This window comes from Protopterus annectens, chromosome 10.part0, assembly GCF_019279795.1.
Source record: "Protopterus annectens isolate FY-2018-M chromosome 10.part0, PAN1.0, whole genome shotgun sequence".
In the NCBI taxonomy this organism is placed as follows: domain Eukaryota; kingdom Metazoa; phylum Chordata; order Ceratodontiformes; family Protopteridae; genus Protopterus; species Protopterus annectens.
In genome coordinates this window covers 187,206,966-187,228,084 of record NC_056744.1, presented here as the reverse complement: position 1 = coordinate 187,228,084, position 21,119 = coordinate 187,206,966, and the positions used below count along the sequence as shown (strand labels likewise).

Genomic DNA, 21,119 nt, shown 5'->3' with positions numbered 1-21,119 from the left:
AATAAGTGCATGCAATACAATCAGATAGCCATCTAGATAGTGTTGTTTTTGCCACTGGCATACCTTTCCTAGAATCTGAAATGGAGATGAAAAGTTGTTCTGATTTTCTGAAGTCTTTTGTTCTATCCAGGTAAAATCTGAGTTGTCTATGAACATCAAGTTTGTGCAACATATATTCTCAGTTGTTGGTGTGTTTGGGGAAGAACACTGGTAACCCTATGATCTGGTTCAGGTTAGCTTCAGGATAAACTTTAGGTAAAATGAAGGATTTGTTTGCAGGGACACTCTGTCAGCATGGAAAATCAAATAAGGAGGCTTTATGGACAAGGCCTGTAGCTCTGAAACTCTATGGGCAGACGTGATGGCTACTAAAAAGATAGTCTTCCATGACAAATATTTCAAATCACATGAGGAAGCTGGTTTGAAAGTTGGGAGAATAATGCGTGAAAGCATATAATTTAGGTTCCATGGGTATAAGGGGATTTCACAGGTGGTCTGAGATGAAAGGTCCCTTTGAGAAAGGCTTTGGATTGCTTGCATGACATTATGTTCAATCCTTCAAAGCCAAGGTGAAAATTAGAGATGGCAGCAAGTTGTACTTGAACTGTTGCTGCTGCAGCTCCTTTATTGAAAAGCATAGCCAAAAACTCTGATATGGAGGAAATGGTGGCTTGGTAGGGATCAATGTTATGTTGAGAAGTCCATATAGAAAATCTTCTCCATTTGCAAAGTATAGCTTCCTAGTAGAGGACTTATGAGAAGATATCAATATATGCTGCGTTTCGTTTGAGAGGTTATGAAACCTGGCTATGTTGAGAATTGGAACAGCCAAGCTGTCAATTTCAGGGACTGGAGAGAGGGATGAAGAGCCCCCAACAAATGCATCAGAAGGTCTGGAAATGGGTTCAGAATCCAAGGTTCTTCCAACAGATGAAGTTGAAGGAAGGGGAACCAAATCTGACAAGGTCAATGAGGGACTATTAGAATGATGGTCCTTCCCAGGGCTTTTGCTTTCTGCAATACTTTGGGTATCAAGGGAATTGGTGGGAATGCATAGAGGAGACCCGGAGGCCAATCATGTACAAGTGCGTCCCCTGGGGCTTTTCCCAGAGGGGAAATCAGGGCAAAGTAGCTTCTACATTTTGTGTTCATGTAGTTGGCAAAAAGGTCGCAGCAAGGCTGGCCCCACCTGTGGAATATTCTCTCCGCTATCTCTTTTCTGAGGGACCACTCATGAGACAACAAAATTGCCCTGTTCAGTTTGTCTGCTATCATGCTGGATTTCGCCGGGTTGCTATCAGAAAGGCCTGGGTGGATGTAGCCCACTGCCATACTCTTAGGGCCTCGTGACAAAGGGGATAGGACCTGGTTCCTCCTTGTTTGTTCAAGTACCAGACCACTGACATGTTGTCTGTCTGAATTGCAATAGTCCCCAGAGGGAGAGAGTCCTGGAACTACTGCAACACCAAAAGTACCGCTCTCATCTCCAGGGCATAGATATGCAGATGTGTCTCCTGTTCGGTCCATGTGCCTTGGGCTGTTCTTCCCTGAAAATGCCCCCCCCCCCCCCATCGGGGAAGCATCTGTGGTTGCTGGTGAGGGTAGGATAAAAGGACGACCTATCATCACATGAAGAGAGGTCAACCAGCACTAAAGATCATTTTTGCATGTGTTTGTGATAATTATGAGGTGAGATATTGGGAGCTCTTGGTAAGACCACTGAGTGAATAACAGCCATTGTAGAACCCACATATGCATGCGACCAAACAGTATCGCTAATATTGCAGCTGCCATCATGCCTAACAACCTTAGCACTTCTGATGCTGGAGCCTTGTCTTTGGATATGATGTTGTGGACCTGCTGATGAAGTAGTAAAACTATTTCTGCTGGAAGTTTTAGAGTGGTGGTGGTGATGTTCAATTCTGCTCTGATAAAAATGATATGTTGCTATGGTGACAAGGCAGATTTTTCTGAATTTATTGTAATGCCCAGATGATTGCAGAGAGTAAGAGTGGTGTCGCTGGAAGTATCGACTGAAGAGTGACTATCTGGAATGTCTCTTTCTTGACAGATCTGTTTAGTCTGCTGAGGTCCAAAATAGGTCTCCAGTCCCCTGTCTTTTTTGGAACTAAAAAGAATCTTGAGTAAGTTCCGGATCCTGTCTGGTCTGCTGGGACTGGTTGGATTACTCTTTTTCTTAGCAATGTTTGGACCTCTACTGTCATTGTTCCCTGTAACTGGGTGGAACATCCGGGATTGTTGTTGCCAATGGAGAGGGAATGGCGAAAGGAATGAAATATCCTCTGGAAACTATACTTTGTACCCAGTTGTCATTTATTTTGAGCCATGCATCTGGATACAAAGATAAGCGACCCTTGACTGCCTCCAGAGCAGGAGAGTCGGGCCTCCTTTCAGGAGCACTTGTAGGGCTTCCCAAAGAACTGGTCTCGGTCACCCTGGTTTTGCAGACCCCCTCTGCTGCGAGGGTAGCATCTTCCATTATTGCCTTCTCCTCTGCCCTGGAGGTGGCTTCACCACGTGTGTCCAGAAAGGCTCCTTGGGCTTTTTGGAACCACATCTTTCCTCCCTATTGACCCTTGGGGTGGGGTCTGGTAGGGGTGGAAAAATGGACTCCGATGGCAGACACAGTCTTTCCTTCCTGCTCACACCTGGTCTAAGTTTCCTTAACTTTGGGCCCAAAAAGGGATGAGCCATCAAAAGGGGTGTTGACAAAGGATGACTTAAAGGGCTCTATGAAGGAACACATGCGCATCCAGGAATGTCTCCTGAGAGCAATTCCTGTACCCACTGTCCTACTCATTCCATCAGTTGCATATGAAATGAGATGCATGGACGAGTTCACTATGGAATTGAGGGCAGCGAGCTGGGAGGCGACTTTGTCTGAAGCTCCTGCAGCTACTGTTCCCTGAAGAGTATCTCCAAGCTCTTTTAGGAGGTCTCTTTGTAGTCTCGTAAAATGAGTGAGATAGTTCGGTGAACACATGGCAAAAGTCGCTGAACTGTATGTTCACTTTCTGTATCTATCCATGATCCTAGAGTCTCTGTTAGGAGGATGGATAGAGGAGGAAGTTTCTGACATCTCCTTTCTGGTGGCTGCCGCCACCACCATGGCATCAACTGGCACTCCCTTGGTGAGGAAAGACTTTTCCTGGGGGGCAGAAATAAATTTATTAGGTCTCCTAGGGACAGGCTCCATGGTGTCTGGAGACTCCTACATCCTTCATGAGACCAGCTCCATGAGCTCATCGAAGGGCGGAGACACCCAAGAGGTGGAGGGTTGAGACCCGAAAGCCTTCAGGAGAACAGACTCATCTTCAGTAGGGTTGGTGGACTTCCAGCCACCCCTCTGCCTAAGGATTTCTAATATCTCAGAAAATGAGATATCCTCAGAGGGGGACCGTGGGGAGCCTTTTGATTCATCTAAGTCGGTATTGGATGTGAGAGACTTCTGTGAGGAGTCTAGGTGCTTCCTCTTACAGAGTCTCTTCCTGGGAACCTCATCAGTCTGAATTTCTGGTGAGGTCTCGGAAGAGCAGGGGCCACCCAATGGGGCTTCCTGAGGCTCAGGGTCTCTAAACTTAGAAAGGATTTGTGAAGCAGAAGTGGACACAGGCACTTTAGGGTAGGTGGTAGTTGGACCTGAAGTTGTAGATGTCTTAGGAGACATCACTCTCCTCATGCCTTCAAAGGCACCTCTGCTCCCATAAGAAGGGACCACTGGATCTGAAGAAACCACCTATCCCCTTGGTACTGGGTCAGTGGGCTCCAAACCAGAAGCAGGAGTCGAACTCGTCTGAGCTGAGGTGCCGAGAGACAAATTTGGGACCGACAGGTCGGTCCAACTATCCTCCCCAGACCAGACAGGAGAGTGTCATCTCCTAGACTCCTCGATAGGCACTAAAGAAGTCTGAGTAAAATGAATTGATGGCACTGGAACAGGCATTGGCTCCAAAGGCTCAACAATCATCAGGTCCGACTCCTCCGGCTCTGAAGGACCGGTATGGCTTGGACGAGGAAAAGAAGTCGATAGCATTACAGTTTTAGGCTCTGAAACCACCTGGGTTGGAGCCGACAAAAATTTAGCAAACGCTGGTGCCTGTAGCAACTTCTGCACCACACAATCCACATCCAAATCGGACAGGCTGATCGAGGACCGAGATGAATGAATGGATGGAGGCACTGACTGCAGAATAGGTGACTTTAGTACTTCGGACACCGGTTCCAGGACTGGGGACTGACTCCGAAAAGTCAGGATGCTTGGCTCCAAGGGCTGTGGAGCCAATGTTGATAGTTTCTTAGATTTCTTTACTTCTGAAGAAGAAGCCTTAGAAGACTTTGAAGACTTACTAGATGTACCCTGGTCACTCAAAGCTTCCTGAAAAGACAGTTTCAAAAGTCCTCTATCTATTAGTTTTCTTTTTCGCTCCTGAAGAACTCTGGATGAAAAAGAATGACAAATGGAGCAGCTTTTTTGTAAGTGCAAGGCTCCAAGACAATACACGCAATTAATGTGACTATCTGTCACAGACATCTTCTGTCCACATTTTGGACACTTTTTAAATCCTGACTTAGGATGCTTATCTTTTTCCTGGTCAGCCATAATCAAGTATGCAGTATCCAAAAAACTGTACTTTAAAGAGACTACACACACCCAAACAATTAGCAAAGTTAAACTAGTAAAGCTAAATTAGCGATATAAGCCCTAAATAACAAATGGGCTGAATAACATTGTACTGACTAAACTATCACTATTCCAAAAGACACACACACTCACTAACTACTTATTTAACTACAAGCTATATAATGTTGTAAAGGCACACCAAAGGGAAAGGGAATATTAAAGGCCTACAGAAAAAACGAGGCCAAAAAGAGAAGGAATATATCTACTAACAAGCTATAAAAGCTATAACTATTAAAGACTATTAAAGACTAACTGTAAATATTTTTAGACATATTTTTAGAAATAACAATTTTGCTAGATGTTGTGTCTTTTGACTTTTCCTGGTTAGGGGTCGCCACAGCGGAACTCCGGTCCGCTAATGATTGGCAGTTGATTTTTACGCGCTGAATTGCCAGCCCTGATGCACAACCTTCAATGAAGGTACGCCCATTCACGCATGTCTCCACGCAGAAGACGCTCTAGCTGAGAATCGAACCAGACAGCGTCTTACTGTGAGGTGACAATGCTACCGCAGCACCACCACTGAAAGAATTATACTGGCCCAAGCTGTTCAAGGAACCTCCGATCTAATGTAGCGGCAAACTAGACCCGAGATAACTCAAGATGCATCATGAGATAGGGATTTGGCCTTAAGCTGTCTGAAGACCTCTAGCTTTGTAGTAGGCCAGCTGAGAGCTGAGGATCGGCTCTGAATCCATCTGTAAGAATGAACAGTGAGACAGAACAACCATACACTATTTTAGTGCTAGATTACAGAATGACATCACATACATCTGGTCATCTGACTTCTGGTTCCCATACTACTCCACTTTACTAGAAACTGAGCCAGAATCCTGCACATATGTGTTACCATACACACAGATAGAGCTTTGCTAAGATGTGCTATAGTATATGCAAGCCATAAAACCATTTTAACACTTCAACCCTCCAGGGCAGCAATTAATTTACTGCTAAGGACATTACAGCAGGATCCCTAGTCCTTGCTTTCATAGACATTTCATCTCTGTCTGCAATCAAAACTGTAAGATACAATCTTTATGGTCTAAACCAGGTACTTTAATTTCAAACTATTTTTCAAAGTTAGCTGCGCTGAGATTAACCTATTCTCTTCCAGTATCCTCTGTTACAATATTAATTTTAACAGTTACAATACATCCTGACATACATGTGTATTTATTTCTGTCCAGCAGGCCCAAATGTTGGTAATTTTAACACAAGCAACTTTACAAATACATTTTCAACACAATCATCTGTACAAATCAGTTTGATATACAAATGACATATAATTCTTTAAAAAACTCCAGCTAGCTATGCTGGCATATGTTGTACATCCACTGCCCTACTTCTCCTGACATAGCTGGCAATACCTCACATTGTCACATCTCTCCTCTCTTTGAAGACACAAGCTAGTTTCTCAAGTGACCCTGGAGAAACATGTCTTGAGGGACACAAGCCTGTCTGGGAACACATTAACCCATGCCCTCTCTTGAGATCCCATCTGCACTGGCATTGCTGACCCTACTACAGTGCTGCATTGTCATGTCATATGCCTGCAACCCTAGGCTCCACCTTAATAACTTGGCATTTTGCTGGCTGGCTCAATGTAACCATAGATCTCACTCAGACTCCTCCTGACACCTACTGCAAATACTTAACACAAGGGCCTCCCTGTCATGGTAAGGCTTCATCATGTTAACATGGTATAATTTGTGCCCTTGCCTCCTCTGCCTAGCGGGTCTAGCATGTAGTTAACATCACTGACCTTCCTTACCACTTTGAAGGGTCCCTCCCAAGCTGCCTACAGCTTACTGTGTCTGACAGGAATGAGAACCATAACCTGCTGTCCCACAGCATACTCTCAGGCTTGAGCATTCCTCTCATACCAGACTTTGTTCTGATGTTGGGGTCCTGCCAGGTTCTCCTGGGCAAAGCCCATGAGCTCCCTTAGCCTTGTCCTGAGGTTTAGGACATATGCCAAAATGGAGTCCTTGTGGGATTCACACACACCCTCCCATTCATCACGAACCAAATCTAAAGGCCCCCTTAACCTATGCCCATACAGCAACTCAAAGGGTGAAAAACCTGTGGATTCCTGGGGTACCTCTCTGTATGCAAACAGCAGATAGGACAAATATTTGTCCCACTCTCCCTGAAACTGGTCTACAAATACCTGTAGCATTGTCTTTAGTGTAGAGGTTAACCTCTCCACAAAACCATTAGTCTGGGGGTGGTAAGGGGTAGTCTTTAGGTGCATCACCCCACAGCACTCCCAGACAAGCCAGCAGGTCTGACATGAAATTGGCACCTCTGTCAGTCAGTATTTCTCTTGGGAAACCCATCTTGCTGAACATCTCTAAAAAAGCATTTTCCACCCTCTCTGCCTCGATGTACAACAAGAGTCCCTATGTCAGGATTTCTAGTAGCATAACCTGCTACCACCAGGATATATTTTTTCCTGTGGAACTTGGGGTACTCAGAGGCCCCACAATATCCATAGCTACCATCTGAAATTGCTCCTCAATCACAGGCAAAGGCATCAAAGAAGCCTTGACCTTGTCTCCTGCCTTGCCTACTTTTTGGCACTGCTCACAAGTTCTGCAGTACTCTGTTACATCCCTTGCAATCCCAGGCTAATAAAAGTTCTGCATAATACATCTCTTGGTACTCTTTATGCCCATATAACCTGCAAAAGGAATGTCATGGGTTATGGCTAGAATTGCCAGATGGCAGGCTCTAGGCACTACCAACTACTTATTCTTCAGGCCTCCCTCAGTAGTCCACTCTCTATACCGTAACCCTATGTTCGAGTATACAGACTCCCCTTCTCCTTGAGAATCAGGTGCATCCTTAGCTACCTTCCTCAAGCCTCATAGTGTAGGGTCCGAGAGCTCAGCCTGTCTAAACTTTATCTTTGTGACCCTTCCCAGCACCCTTTTCACATGAAGCCTGGTATCCTCTAACAGCGGCGCCTCACTGTCAGCCTGGGTACTATCACTCACCTCTGTCCTTGCAGTCACTCTGTTCAAGGGAACATCAGTATTTACCAGCAGCTGTGGCGCACCTTCAGGGTAGCTCCCTCCCTAAAATAACCACCTCACCAGCCCTGGCTTCAGGTGTGGGGTCTGTCTGGGTCTCCTCCAGGGTACCAGACCTGCATGCCTGTCTCCAAGCCTGAATGCACTTAACTGCATGCACACAAGGTATTGCATTATCAAAATTATTCCCTATCAAGACATCTGCAGGGATATCTTCAAACACACCTACTTGCTTGCTTCCTTTTTCACCCTCCCAGTCAAGGTGAACCCTGGCCAAAGGCATTTGGAATGGGGACCCTCCTAAAGCTCTGACTGGAGTGGACTGCCCAAGCAAGTACTATTCCTCTTTAACCACTGTTGGCTTCACAATGGTTATGTCAGAGGCTGTGTCTCTTTTAGCAGTGGCCTGTTTTCCATACACTAAGATAGGATATAAACTCTGGCCATAGTTTGGTACCTGTGTTGTCTCCTGACAACTTAGCACTGTTATTCCCACTTGCTGGCTCCCCCACCTTTTTGTTCTCCATCTTGCTTCTGTGGACATCTATATGATACATGACCCCACTGGTTACATTTAAAACATCAAACCTTTGATTCTGGCCATGTATTGAAACTAGTGGCTTTCCCTGTTACTGGTGGACTCTGTTGAGGTGGTTTAAGCTGCCCACCATGAGTTCTCTTATATCCATGTGCAGCATTGGGTATACTCTTCTTGTGCAGTGATGCCCTGCGTGCTAATTAGAGACCCCCTTTTTTTCCACAGCTCGTCTGCAGAGTTACATTCCCGGTCCACCAACCAGATTCTCATGTCCTCAACTTGTTCTCTCACCAAAAGGTCTGCCAGCCCTTCAAAAGTGGTGACCTGACACCCACTCACCCACCTATGAAAATAAATCCTTAACTCAGCAATATAATCACATATGTTTTCATCTGCCTTGCGTCTATACTCCCAAAACTTTTTTCTGTAAGCTTTAGGTGTTAACTTAAAGCACTCCAGTAAACATTGTTTTACTTTATCATAGTTTAAACAATCAATATCAGACAATTTAGATACAGCAGTTAAAGTTTTACCAGGAACCGTACCCAGAGCCCTTGGTCAACATTATACTGTTTACATACTCTTTCAAATATATGAATAAAACTATCAAAATTATCACCCTCTGTAAACTGTGGAAGATATTTACTGACCTTTATTGCTTTTGGGGTTCAGTTATTCACTTCCCCATTACCTCCATATTGCTGTCGAAGAGTCAGCATCTCTCTCTCATGTTGGCGCTGCTTCTCGTTTTTTCGGCTTCCAAATGCTGCAGTCTCTCTGCTGATTCTAATTCCACCTGTTTCTCATTTTCTTCATCCTCCAAATGCTGCAGTCTCTTTGCTGATTCTAATTCCAAATGTTTGGCCTTCAGTTCAAGTCTCTAACTCCAGATGGATTTTTACATCCTCTGAGGAAAAGGTGAACTGTCCTGTTTTTGAAGGTTGCAAATTCCCATCACCAGACTGGTTATCCTTCTGGTTGCTGGTCTGAGCTACGACTAAGGCTGAAATAATTTTCTCTTTAGTCAGGTTGGCATGCACCAGTCATTTGGCTTCACACACCTTGGCCAACTGGTTCTTTGTCAGCTTGCCATAATCTTCTGCTACATCTTTGCCTACTTTCCCTGATTAAACTGAATTAAGAAAAATTAAATAAAACTATTATGAAAATGAAACTCTGTATGTAAGAGTACACCCACCTTTAGTGACAACTGCCTAAAGGCTACAGAAGTTCAATTAATAACCCACCACTACAACCAATATGTGACACCCCAGCTCTGAGTCAGTAATCGAGAAGCCTGAATCCCCACCACTGACACTAATGAGGGACATCCACTTAGAACAAAAATAGACACACACAGTATTTCCAGATGCAGCTGTCTGCACCAAGCACAATTTTCCTTAAGAGCACACAGGGAACACACTTAGTCCGAGGTCTGGGTTTTCTCTCCAGGCCCCCAGTAAGACTCCCCACTGGCACAGCTATAGAGTTGAGTCTTCAGCAAAGTGTCAAAAGCCAAGTTTTCCACAACTCTCTTTCTGTGAAAACCAGTGTTCTGTCGCCCTGCTCCAAGTAGCTGACACACACACTCTTTGAGATTTGATTTTCACATACGCACACATGGACACGCACGCACACCCAGCCACACACACACACACGGGAAAAGCTGGCACAGATTTACTAGCTATGCCCATCTGCGCAGACTATAAGGTAGATACTGCCACCAGGACACTCCAAAGCCAGCTACTCTAAGGCTCTTGCAAGGGTACCCAATTATTCTCAGTAAAATTAATATTAATACAAATGGTTGTGTTTTACCAATTCAGTAAGGCTTCAGGAGGAGTCACAAAGTCACCAAATAAATATAAGTATTCTCAAAGTTTAAAATATTCTTTCAAAGACCAGCCACAATGAAAAGTTTAAATATATTTAATAATAATAAAAGAATATGAAAATACTACATATCTATTTACAATAAACATCAGAGCTTAAATCATAGGAAATATTAAAACAACATAGATGAAGAGATTCACACAGATACAAAAAACAGTACTTAACTAATCCCACTATATTTTCCTGACTGATCTAAAGAATTACTATTCCCTAGTTACTTAAAGCAAGGCAAGATGAAGTGGGTGAGTGCTTCTTCTATGTCAGGTTTCAAAAACAGACTGCACTGAGACTTCTGTCTCATCTAGTATTAAACCATCATTTTAGTGCTGGATTACAGAATGACATTACATACATCTGGTCATCTGACGTTTGGTTCTCATACTACCCCTCTTTACTAGAAACTGAACCAGAATTCCGCACATATGTGTTACCATGTACACAGATAGAGCTTTGCTAAGATGTATTATTACATCTGGAAGCCATAAAAATATTTCAACACTTTCACTCTTCCAAGGTAGCAATTAGTTCACTTCTAAGGAAAATACAGCAGGATTCTTAGTCCTTGTTTTCACAGACGTTTTGTCTCTGACTGCAAGATACAATCTTTATGGTCTAAACCAGGTAATGTATTTCAAAGTTAGCTGGACTGAGATTAACCTCCTCTCTTCCAATATCATCTGTTACAATATTAATTTCAACAGTTACAATACAGCCTGACATACAGGTGCATTTCTTTTTTTGTCCAGCAGGACCCACTATTGGTACATTTTTTAACGGAAGCAACTTTACAAATATATTTTCAACACAAGCACCTGTACAAATCAGTTTGATATATGATGATGACATGTAATTCTTTACAAAACTCTAGCTAGCTATGCTGGCATATATTACATATCCACTGTCCTACTTGTCCTGATATAGCTGGCGATGCCTCACATAGTCACAGACGATAACTGGGAACATATTTTCTGGGAGAGTAATGAGTTGGCAGACTTTAAATATTCCCTGCTGACTACTCTGTCAGAGATACTGGGTGAGCAAATTGGTGTAACTAAGGAAATTATTTTTTTTTAGCTATGATACAGAATTGGAATTGCCTAGACATAGTAGGACCTTGCTGAGTCTAACTCTGGTATCTGCCAAAAAAGCAATTACTAGAAAATAGAAATCAAAGTCTAAACCTACTGTACTAAAAGTAGTGACTATAGTAACACAGACAGAACAAATGGAACTGGGGATATTTAGTAAAGGGTAGGAGCAAATTAAATAGAAAAAATGGTAATTGTGGGAATAATACATGCAGAGAATGAACAGCGTTTCAAAGAAGGCAGGATTTGAATGAGCTATGTAATGTCTGACTGACAATGACTGAATAGATTAAAAGTGATGTATAATGTTTGCAACAAAAATCATGTCAATAAGGTGTGTTTTCACTTATATAAATGCATGATTCCCTGTGTCATATGTGATAGTTTAATAAGGATGTTTCTTATTAAAAAAAAAAAAAAAAAAAAAAAAAGGAACCAGTTGAGCAACCTACTTTCTGGGTGCTGTTGACCTTTGGTTGCAGCTACTTGCAGGCAAGATGATTAAGATGTAAAAGTTGTTTCAGTCAAGATATATCTATATATATATATATATATCATTACTCTTGTAGAATAGGAGATTGGAGTCTAGACCTCACTGGTCTCGGCAAGTAACTGGTTCACGGAGACGGAGATCAGACCCAAGGGGGTGTCAGATCTGACCTTCTGGACACTTTAGGGCTGGGGCTGACCATGATAGTCAGCACTAGAGACCTTTTCTTCACAGATTTAGATGGACTTGCTCCTTTCCTTTTCTCTCTTATCTTTTTGTCTTTATCCTTCAACATTGTTTTTTCTTTCTTTGTAGGTGAGGAAGGTGAAGAGGTAGCCCTGTCTATGTGGGAAGGAGCCCCTTTAACAACAGTTTGTCATTTCTGGTCTGGTGGGACCTTGCACTGAAGGCTGTGCAAGACTGACACTCTATGCTTAGGTGAGTGGCACGGAGACAGTAAACACATTTGGAGTGTGGGCCCTGAGGTGGTAGTTTGTGCCCACACTCAGAGCATTTCTTGAATCCTGTCAATTCTGACATTGAATAATCCTAGAATATTTGAACTTTCTAACACCAAAACACTATGAACAGCTATTACAATATTTTAACACTTCTTCTTCCTCTCCTTTTGGCTTTTCCATTTAGGGGTCACCACAGCAGAATAATGGTCCGCAGATGATTTACACTAGAGTTTTACAGTGCAGAATTGCCAGCTCAGATTATAATTATAATATATTTAACACAAAGTATAGAGAAATATTGCTTAACAGAGAAGCCTAAGACTTTAAATGAAGAGTAAGAACTAAAGATATCTAAGATATATTGTAAAATGAGTTGTGAGAGAAAAAAGTCTCATGGTAGGAGAGGAGCAGTAACTATAAAACTGCAAAAATGCTACTGATTCACTGAGAGCTCGCCACATGTTCATAACATACAAGTGGCAAACAAGATCTGAGGATTTGAGGTACAATCTAGGGAATTATGGGTAGGTGAGGAGTCAGAGTTCTGTTTCCGATAAGCTTTGAGACTGGCACCCACATTGGATCCTACTGGATCCAACAACCTGTATGTTTGAACAGACGAAAACAAAGAGAAAAGTGGAGATTCAGACTTTCTGGAAGGGAAAACAGACTGCCAGGGTGGGGAAGGGTGGGGAGCGACAGAGTCCCTTAAATAGTATTTCTGACATGTTGGACTGCCTTTGGTATTGGGGGCATCACAAATTCTTTTTGGAACCCCCTTGCCGGTTCTTCTTAATATTTGTTTACCTGCATTTCGTTGAGGCTATTTATTTTGTTTTTGCCAAAATTGGATAAGGGGTTACAGAATCCCTTAGAAAATTTGGTAAAGGAGGGCCTTTATCAACTTAGCCCCTTTCATCACACTTTTTGATAACCTCTGCAGCACAGGAACAAAAGTGTAAATCTGGTGCCAGCAGTGCTAGTAATGGCAGCAGCAAATTCCCTAAGGATTGAACCAGCATTCTTATGAAATACGGAAGTCTTTGTTGTTCCCTCTCCCAAGACTGACTAGAGTGGCTCTCCCTTGCCCACTGATGGGATCCCAACAGCTGCACAGGATGTGGCCGACCCTCAGTCCACAGTGGCTGTTGGTGCTAGACCAGAGAGATCTGGAGTAAAAAATGAGTGGTCTGAGGAAAAAACAATAGCCACAGCAAAGGCTCCCATCTGCAGCTGAGGCAAGTTGCTAGCCTACTGCTGTGGCAAAGGCTGTTTGCTTACCTTTTTCTTTTGTGGCTGGAAGAAGGACTAACCTCATTCCAAGTTCGAGCCAAAAATGGTGCCTCATTATATTCTAGGATATAACCCATATAGCTAAAGCTACTGCACCAGTGATCAATATTTTGAACACATATTTGATTTTGAACACATAACAATGTATTTTCATTTGTCACAAGATTATGTCAGCCACCTCCAACAATGAGACTATATTAATAAAGGGGTCTGGAATATGTAGCCTTACAAATGAGAGTGCAGGAGGTTAAATATGTGCTGTTTTGTTAAGCCTGTATTCTGGTGAATTTTCAGTAAAATGTTTTTGACTCATTTGATTTCATGCAAACAACATTCAGGCTACTGTCATAAATGTGAAAAAAGTAACTACCGTTTGAGTCATGATGTAGCTGTAATTTCCCTGACACTACTGCAAGATTAATGGCATTTATAAATAAGGAGAAAAGCAGAGGAACAAATAAACTCTGTACCTACATCAGCAACTTTCTTTCCTTGATGTGAAATTTATGATGGTTTCTCAGGAAAAATAGCTACTAAAAAAAAAAAAAAAAAATATATATATATATATATATATATATATATATATATATATATATATATATATATATACATATACATATATATATAACTTTATGCATCACTGCTTAGCTAGGGTTAAACTATTCACGGCACCATAAAGTCTGCTCTTCAAAGTTTGCCTTAGAACTACCCAGTTTTTTAGTTTTAGCACTAAAATCTGTTCCTTTGAGCTCAGCACTTGTTCAGAACTCGTTGTAAGCACTAAATAAGCTACAAATTACTACAGCACTCAACTTTCCTCACTTGTCTAGAGGAAAATAATTTTTAGTTCATAATAAATAAGCACCTATCCAGGCATGTCTAAGGGTCATCTCCCGGTGTTTTTTCCTGTCTACCTGATGAATCTGGGCATCTTGGGGCAATGCAGCAATTGCCTCATGTACACAGACAACCCTCTCCTTCTACCACCGAACACTACAATCTGTGAGAGATGCACTTATATAGTCAAACTGGAAGCAAAGCTCTCTTCACCCAAGACTGGACTAGATAGTCAAAGGAGAAGGTAAACACTTGCACCACACCACACTCATCATATAGTCCCTCAAACCCTACACCACCAAAACACACACATAGAAACATGAAACACACATCTACATTCACGGAGGCTCTCAATAAAAATCTGCTCAAGCAACAGAGACCTCCAAAGCAGAAACGCAAGCAACCGCCACCCCCAACATAACCCAAATGACACATAGCTCACAAACTCAGTGTGCTACTCAACCACAGCCCATAAGGCATAACAACGTACCCGACACTCTAGCCATAAGTGACTCTATAGTCAGGCACACTGATGTTCACTCACCAGGCTAAACAAGGAGAAAGTTACTGTCAGCTGCCTGTCAGGTGCCAGGATCACCACATAATGCATGCACTCAGGTCACTCCACAACAAGTACCAATATGACTCTGTCATTGTCCATGTTGGTGTGAATAACCTGAGATGCATCTCCCTGGACTACATGAAAAGAGACATGGAGGAGCTCTCCGATCTTGAAGCCCAGGCAGGTGGGACCCTAGCCCTGAGTAGCATCCTGCCATCACCCAAAATGATACCACAGTACAAGGACAAAATGATTGACTTCAACAATTGGCTAAGCTTCTAGTGTCATTCTAAGGGGATCCAGTATCTGCCTGCCTGGGATGACATGATCGACAGACCACGATGCTTTGCCTGAGATGGCCTGCACCTGTCGCCCTTGGGATTCCGGATACTGGCTAAGCCTCTTGCCACCCCTATAGTGCCTATTTTAGGCAAGGTTCAAATGACAAATTCACCCCCTTAACAGGTACAAGCAAGCAAAATCTGATGGTAATGCTACTCAATGCTAGAAGTCTAAACTTCAAAATGCATTCACTCGAGGCACTCCTTAAAATGGAGAACATCGACATCTGTGCAGTGACAGAGACCTGGTTCAAGGCTCCAGAGAGCAACCCTGCATTACCGATTCATACCACACCTTTCATCCACCTAACCTGGACCGTAAAACTAAAGGTAGAGATGTGTCCATATTCATTAAAGATATCCACACCTCCAGGCTAGTTGCTCAGCATAATGCATCCAAGATTATCCAAGTGCAACTAACTCTGGGCAAGACCACAATCCAAATTGTAACTTGCTACAGATCCCTCATCATGCCCCAGGATTCCCGCTCCTCATTTATTGATACACTAGAAAATATTAGGGTACAACCCAAAACCCGAATAATGGGCAATTTCAACTACCCCATCATTAACTGAGAAAACTACTCATGTACCAACTCTTTTGCTCAACGTTTTCTAGAATTCATAAATTCAAATGCCTTGGATCAACTTATCCTCACCCCCACCAGGGGCAGCAATATCCTTGACCTGGTTATTACCAACATAGGCGACCGGTGTTCCACACCAGAGGTCAATTCCTCGTTGGTTAGATCCGAACACAAGCTAATCACCCTAGATATCCACATTCTGCCCCCACTCCCCATTAGGGAAGCCACCGTAAAACATTTCTCCAAAGCCAACTTCACGCTTCTTAACACAGAAGTGGCAAACTTCATGACACCCATGTAGATGGACAATAGAGGTACGACTGCTGAGTCCTACACAAATGCACTTTATAAGCACTTACACGAGTGCATGATTCATGCTATCCCTAACGGAACCAAGATGCTATCCTCCAAGAAAAGGAAGCCAACCTGGTGGTCCCCTGCCATAAACAAACTCTACAACAGAAGAAAGAAACTGTTGCAAAAAATAGTAAAATCCCATGATTGGAGGAACTCCCTGGTCAGCCTCAGTAAGAAGCTGAGATCCCTCATAAAAATCTCCAAAGCTAGTTACGAAAACAAAATCACCACTGATTCTAAAGACAGCCACTAAGCATTCTATAGCTATGTCAAGAATCTCAATGGCAACACTCAGATCTGCTCTGAGTTACAGCACAATGGCACTAAATATACAGAACCAACTGATATTGCCAACATCCTGGCAGACAGGTTCAGTGCTAACTTTACCCCCCTCTCACCCCCTAAAGGAGCCCATCTCTATACTGGAAGAATGCAAAGTTCCTGTAATCACGGCTGCACAGGTAAAAACCACACTCTCCACAGCCAAGAACACATCATCCATGGGACCTGACAACATCCCAGGCTGCGTTCTACACGAACTCCAGAATGAACTGGCACCCCACCTAAGCACCATGTTCAATCATAGCCTCACCTCAGGTTTTGTGCCCACTGATTGGCGCACAGCGATGGTTATCCCACTCCACAAATGAGGAGCCACCACGGACCCTGGGAACTACCACCCCATTAGCCTACCTAGCCTGGTCTGCAAGGTCATGGAATGTATCATCATGGATCTTATACACAAAGATATTAGTAATCTCCAAACTCTGGACCCCAGTTCGGGTTTGTAAAACGCAGATCATGTCTCCTAAACCTGATAGACTTCTTTGAAGCAGTCACCAAAGCCATAGACAAGGGTAAGGTGGTTCACACAGCCTATCTGGATCTCGCCAAGGCTTTTGACACCATCTCCCACTCTGGAATTATAGATAAACTGACTAAACTAGGTATAAATCACCATGTCACAAGATGAGTTGCCAACTGGCTTACTGACACAACCCACACTGTGAAAGTAGCAGACTCCAAATCCGACTTCAGACCAGTGACGAGTGGAGTACCACAGGGTTCAGTCCTGGATCCTCTCCTGTTTGGTATCTACTTTTCTGTGGTACAGGCTAACACAGAAGGTCTTTGGCTAATGAAGTTTGCAGACGACTACAAATTAGGAATCATAATCGAAACTCCTAATGATGTTGACAACCTACAAAAGGGCCTCACGGAGACAGATGCCTGGTGTCAAAGCCATGGCCTCAAGCTCGGTGCCAAAATGTACATTGTCATCCCCTTTGGTAAAAACTCTGTAACCATGAGCTACCAAATAGGTGGTAGTCTACTTAACACTGAAAGTGTGTTAAGAGATCTTGGGACACAGGTGGACAGTAGTCTCTCCTTTGATAATCACATTGCCACAGTAGTCAGGAAATCCTTCTACATGGCACACCTCATTACAAAAGGTTTCTCATCCAGGAAAAAAGAGGTCATTGTTCCCCTCTACTCGTCACTCATTACACCCATTATAGAGTACAACACCCCTTTTGGTATGTACCTCACAAGACATCTACAACAACTGGAAATGCCACAGAAACACCTCATAAAGAGGATTACCAGCCTCAAACAGATGCCCTATGCAGACCATCTCAAAAAACTCCAGCTTTACTCTGTCACATATCGCCAACTCAGAGGCAATCTCTGCCTAACGTACAAAGCTATGTCAAACCCAGAGCTGTTGGACATGATCCACTTAAAGAAATACCAATCCCTCTGAGCTGCACGCTCTAGGGACCTAAACCTTGTCACTACAATAAACAGAACATGCTGGAGGGATAGAGTCTTGCCCCAGATATTTCCCATACTCTGGAACAAACTACTTATCTATATCAAACAAAGCTCCTCATTAGCACTCTTCAAGAAAAATCTTGATGATTGGATGGGAAATAGGAAATTCACCCTGGGGATCACCTCTGTGGCTCTGCTCGACAGGGGCACAGGAAAATAATTTTCTTGGGTGGCGAAAGCCAGAGTACCTTTTTGGCTAGGCTTATATAGGCCCTAGGTCCAATAGCCTAGTACCTACCTATGAACCTATGAACTATATAGAAAATAACCAGCCAGGAAACAAGAACCCAAGGATAAGAAAACAGAAATGCCAAATCTAATACAGTAATAAGGAACAGAGGTCAGACTACATTAAAAAAAAAGTAGTAGGCTCTACTACATCAAGTAGAGGCACTGAGGTACTACCGTGTCCTTAACTGATTCATATCGATCTACCAAAAGCATTCACATTGAATGTTGTTTGAAAGAAAAAAATAGCTGAAAATCACTTTCAGAGATTTCAAAATAAAGTTTTTTTTTTTTAACAGGTTGTCAAATCCTTCTGCACCCTGTCCTGTGGGAAGAAACTCCATACCCTCCAGATTATATATATCAACACCAAGGTCATAAATAATGGGGAAAAATGCAACCTCAAAGATTGCTCAAAGTGGTTTTCAGCTTGTTTTCATCTACTGAACACCATTCAATGCAAATACATTTGGTATATTGAGAGGTTCCTTTTCTCAACTATCATACATTATATTTTAAACAAGACTGAGAAGTTTAAAACTAAGTACAGCCTTAAAGCATGACCTGAAGACAAAAAAGTACATACAGATAAACTAAGCAGGTGAGTTTTATCTGTGATGAAGCTATACATTCATATCTATGCTGTTTCAGAAGCTATCAGCAGTGAAACACTATTGTTGGCCTTCTCAAGATTTGCCAAAAGTGAATTTTCAAACTCTCATAATGAATACAGACTGATCCATGACATCCAACAATGCAGCAGTTCTCAGTGCTCAAGATGTGTTCAATTAAAAAAAAAGACTGTTTGCCAAATCATCAATGAAGTTGTCATAAGTTCATAGCTTTTCATAGGCTAATGACCACAAAGGCCTTTTTAAGTCTACCCATGCATCCCAAATCTCTGGCAAGTTTTGCTACCCTTGATACGCATAAGCAGGGGCTTGGAAGGTGAAATATTTACAGGCAGGGGCCTGGGACATGAACCATTTGCAGGCTGCCTGTGACTTTCTAACAGACATATGTGCCAAACCAGATATGAATTTCCTGTTCCCTTTCCAATTGTCATCTTGTGAAAGTGGCAGACATCAAAAATACTTAGAAGTAAATACTATGCCATTCTTCTCTCTTCCTTTGTCAATCTGTTCTCTTTAAAAGAATTGAACTAAAATTTAAGAATGCACTATCTATCAGATGAAAATATGAGAAAGCAGAAGTTCTAGCTGAATATGGACCTTGAAAGCACTTTCCAAGAAAATTTGCCAGTTAGCTTGCTGCAAATGCCAGCAAAGGATCTCTTGCCTATAGGACAGCATTGCACACAGTGCTCATATCAGTATGTATTTCACAAAGTTCAAATGATGACAAGTTAATGAAAGTTAATAACATAGACAGCATACTTACACTGCCTAATTGCAACATGGTGCTCATGTAATTTTCATCTTTTTCAACCTTTTTCCTGTAGCGAATTGTTTGTTCCATTTCTTGAGGGTTGATATCTTTGGGCCATCCTCCTTCTACATGGTTGATGCCACGGGTTTCAGTCTGAAATCGTTCTGTGTTAATCTGAAACAGTTAAATTGATGCTATAAAAGGAGTTGAACTTCTGTGAAACAGCAGCAGTTTAGTTAATATATGTTGTAACAATATTTTAAAGTAAAACCCATCAACTTACAGCAATACTCAATAAAGCAAATAGCCATGAGCCAATGAAAACTATAACTTATATCACTGTGCAATTAAATAATAAGTGAAAACAGGGTTACTTGAGGTTGCTTTATAATTATTTAATGCTCTTTGGCTTAATCCCTCAGTTCATTGTCAGTATCTACTTAATCCAATTTAGGAGCATAGGGAGCTAGATCATATCACAGGAAGTAGAGGGCATAAGGCAATAATCAGTCCTGGATAGGATGTCAGCCTATTAAAGGGCATCTGAACACTGATATGTGCAATCCATTGGGGCCAATTTGAACATGCTAATTCACCCACCTGCTGGCTTTATGAGATGGGCAGATGTCAGAGCCCCAGATTAAAACTCATGTGAGCATAAGAGAGGATATGCATACTCTCCACAGAAACCATCCCATATGGAATTCAAATTTGAGAACTAATTGCTTTTATTTAAAGCTAATAATTGCTGAAATTAAAAGTGATGTGGTACTTTATAACTTTATTGAGCCAGGTATAAAATGAACAGTCAGAACACAGGATAATGACTTTTAACAGTATAAGCAGCCAGTAGTCAGTCTGTGTTTAGTGTACTGCAGAGCACAAGGAAATAGAAGCCACAATCATAATGCTTAGCTAACAGTTTGTCACAGCAGTAGCTTAGTGGAGTAGGGTGGGGTGTTTATCCCTCTGTGCACATTTACCCTTTGTAAAAAAAGAAACACTCATATGAAGATCTAGTTTTTAAAGTCAAAGTGTGAGAAAAGTCTGAGGAAAGGATCACCCAGCATACCTGGACATCAACACCTACCCATCAAATGGCTTTAGTTATATAAATTTCTTCTGCAAGTCACACATCTCATTCTTCAAATGAATGTGAAATGTAAAGTAGAACTTGAAATACAAGCCATACTTGATGTGTCAAATACAAACAAATGGAAAACTCAGTGATACTACCTGCCTCATTCTGCTGTTCAGATGACCTAGATTCTGAATAAAACAATAAGTATACTGGAATTAGTGTAGAGTAGAACAGTAACTGTGCAACGGCAAAAATAAGCCAAGAGGAATTGCGTGCACTATACTGCTGTGCTTCTCACAACTGGACCATGTTTCTGTCACCAGTGAAATTAAAGTTATGTACTCACCATAACTATGCATATGTGTTGTCAATTTTCATTCTTCCTCAATGGGTTACGGATCT

General features: G+C 42.2%; 1 protein-coding gene across 1 annotated transcript in view; it reads right to left on the bottom strand.

Moving 5' to 3' along the window:
- The window catches only part of DNAI2 (dynein axonemal intermediate chain 2), an 817,148-nt gene that overhangs the window by 585,673 nt on the left and 210,356 nt on the right, over positions 1–21,119 (bottom strand). Inside the window, exon 3 of the mRNA XM_044086721.1 lies at positions 19,649–19,810. Coding sequence (XP_043942656.1) covers positions 19,649–19,810 — 162 coding nt within the window. The remainder of the gene's footprint in view (positions 1–19,648; positions 19,811–21,119) is intronic.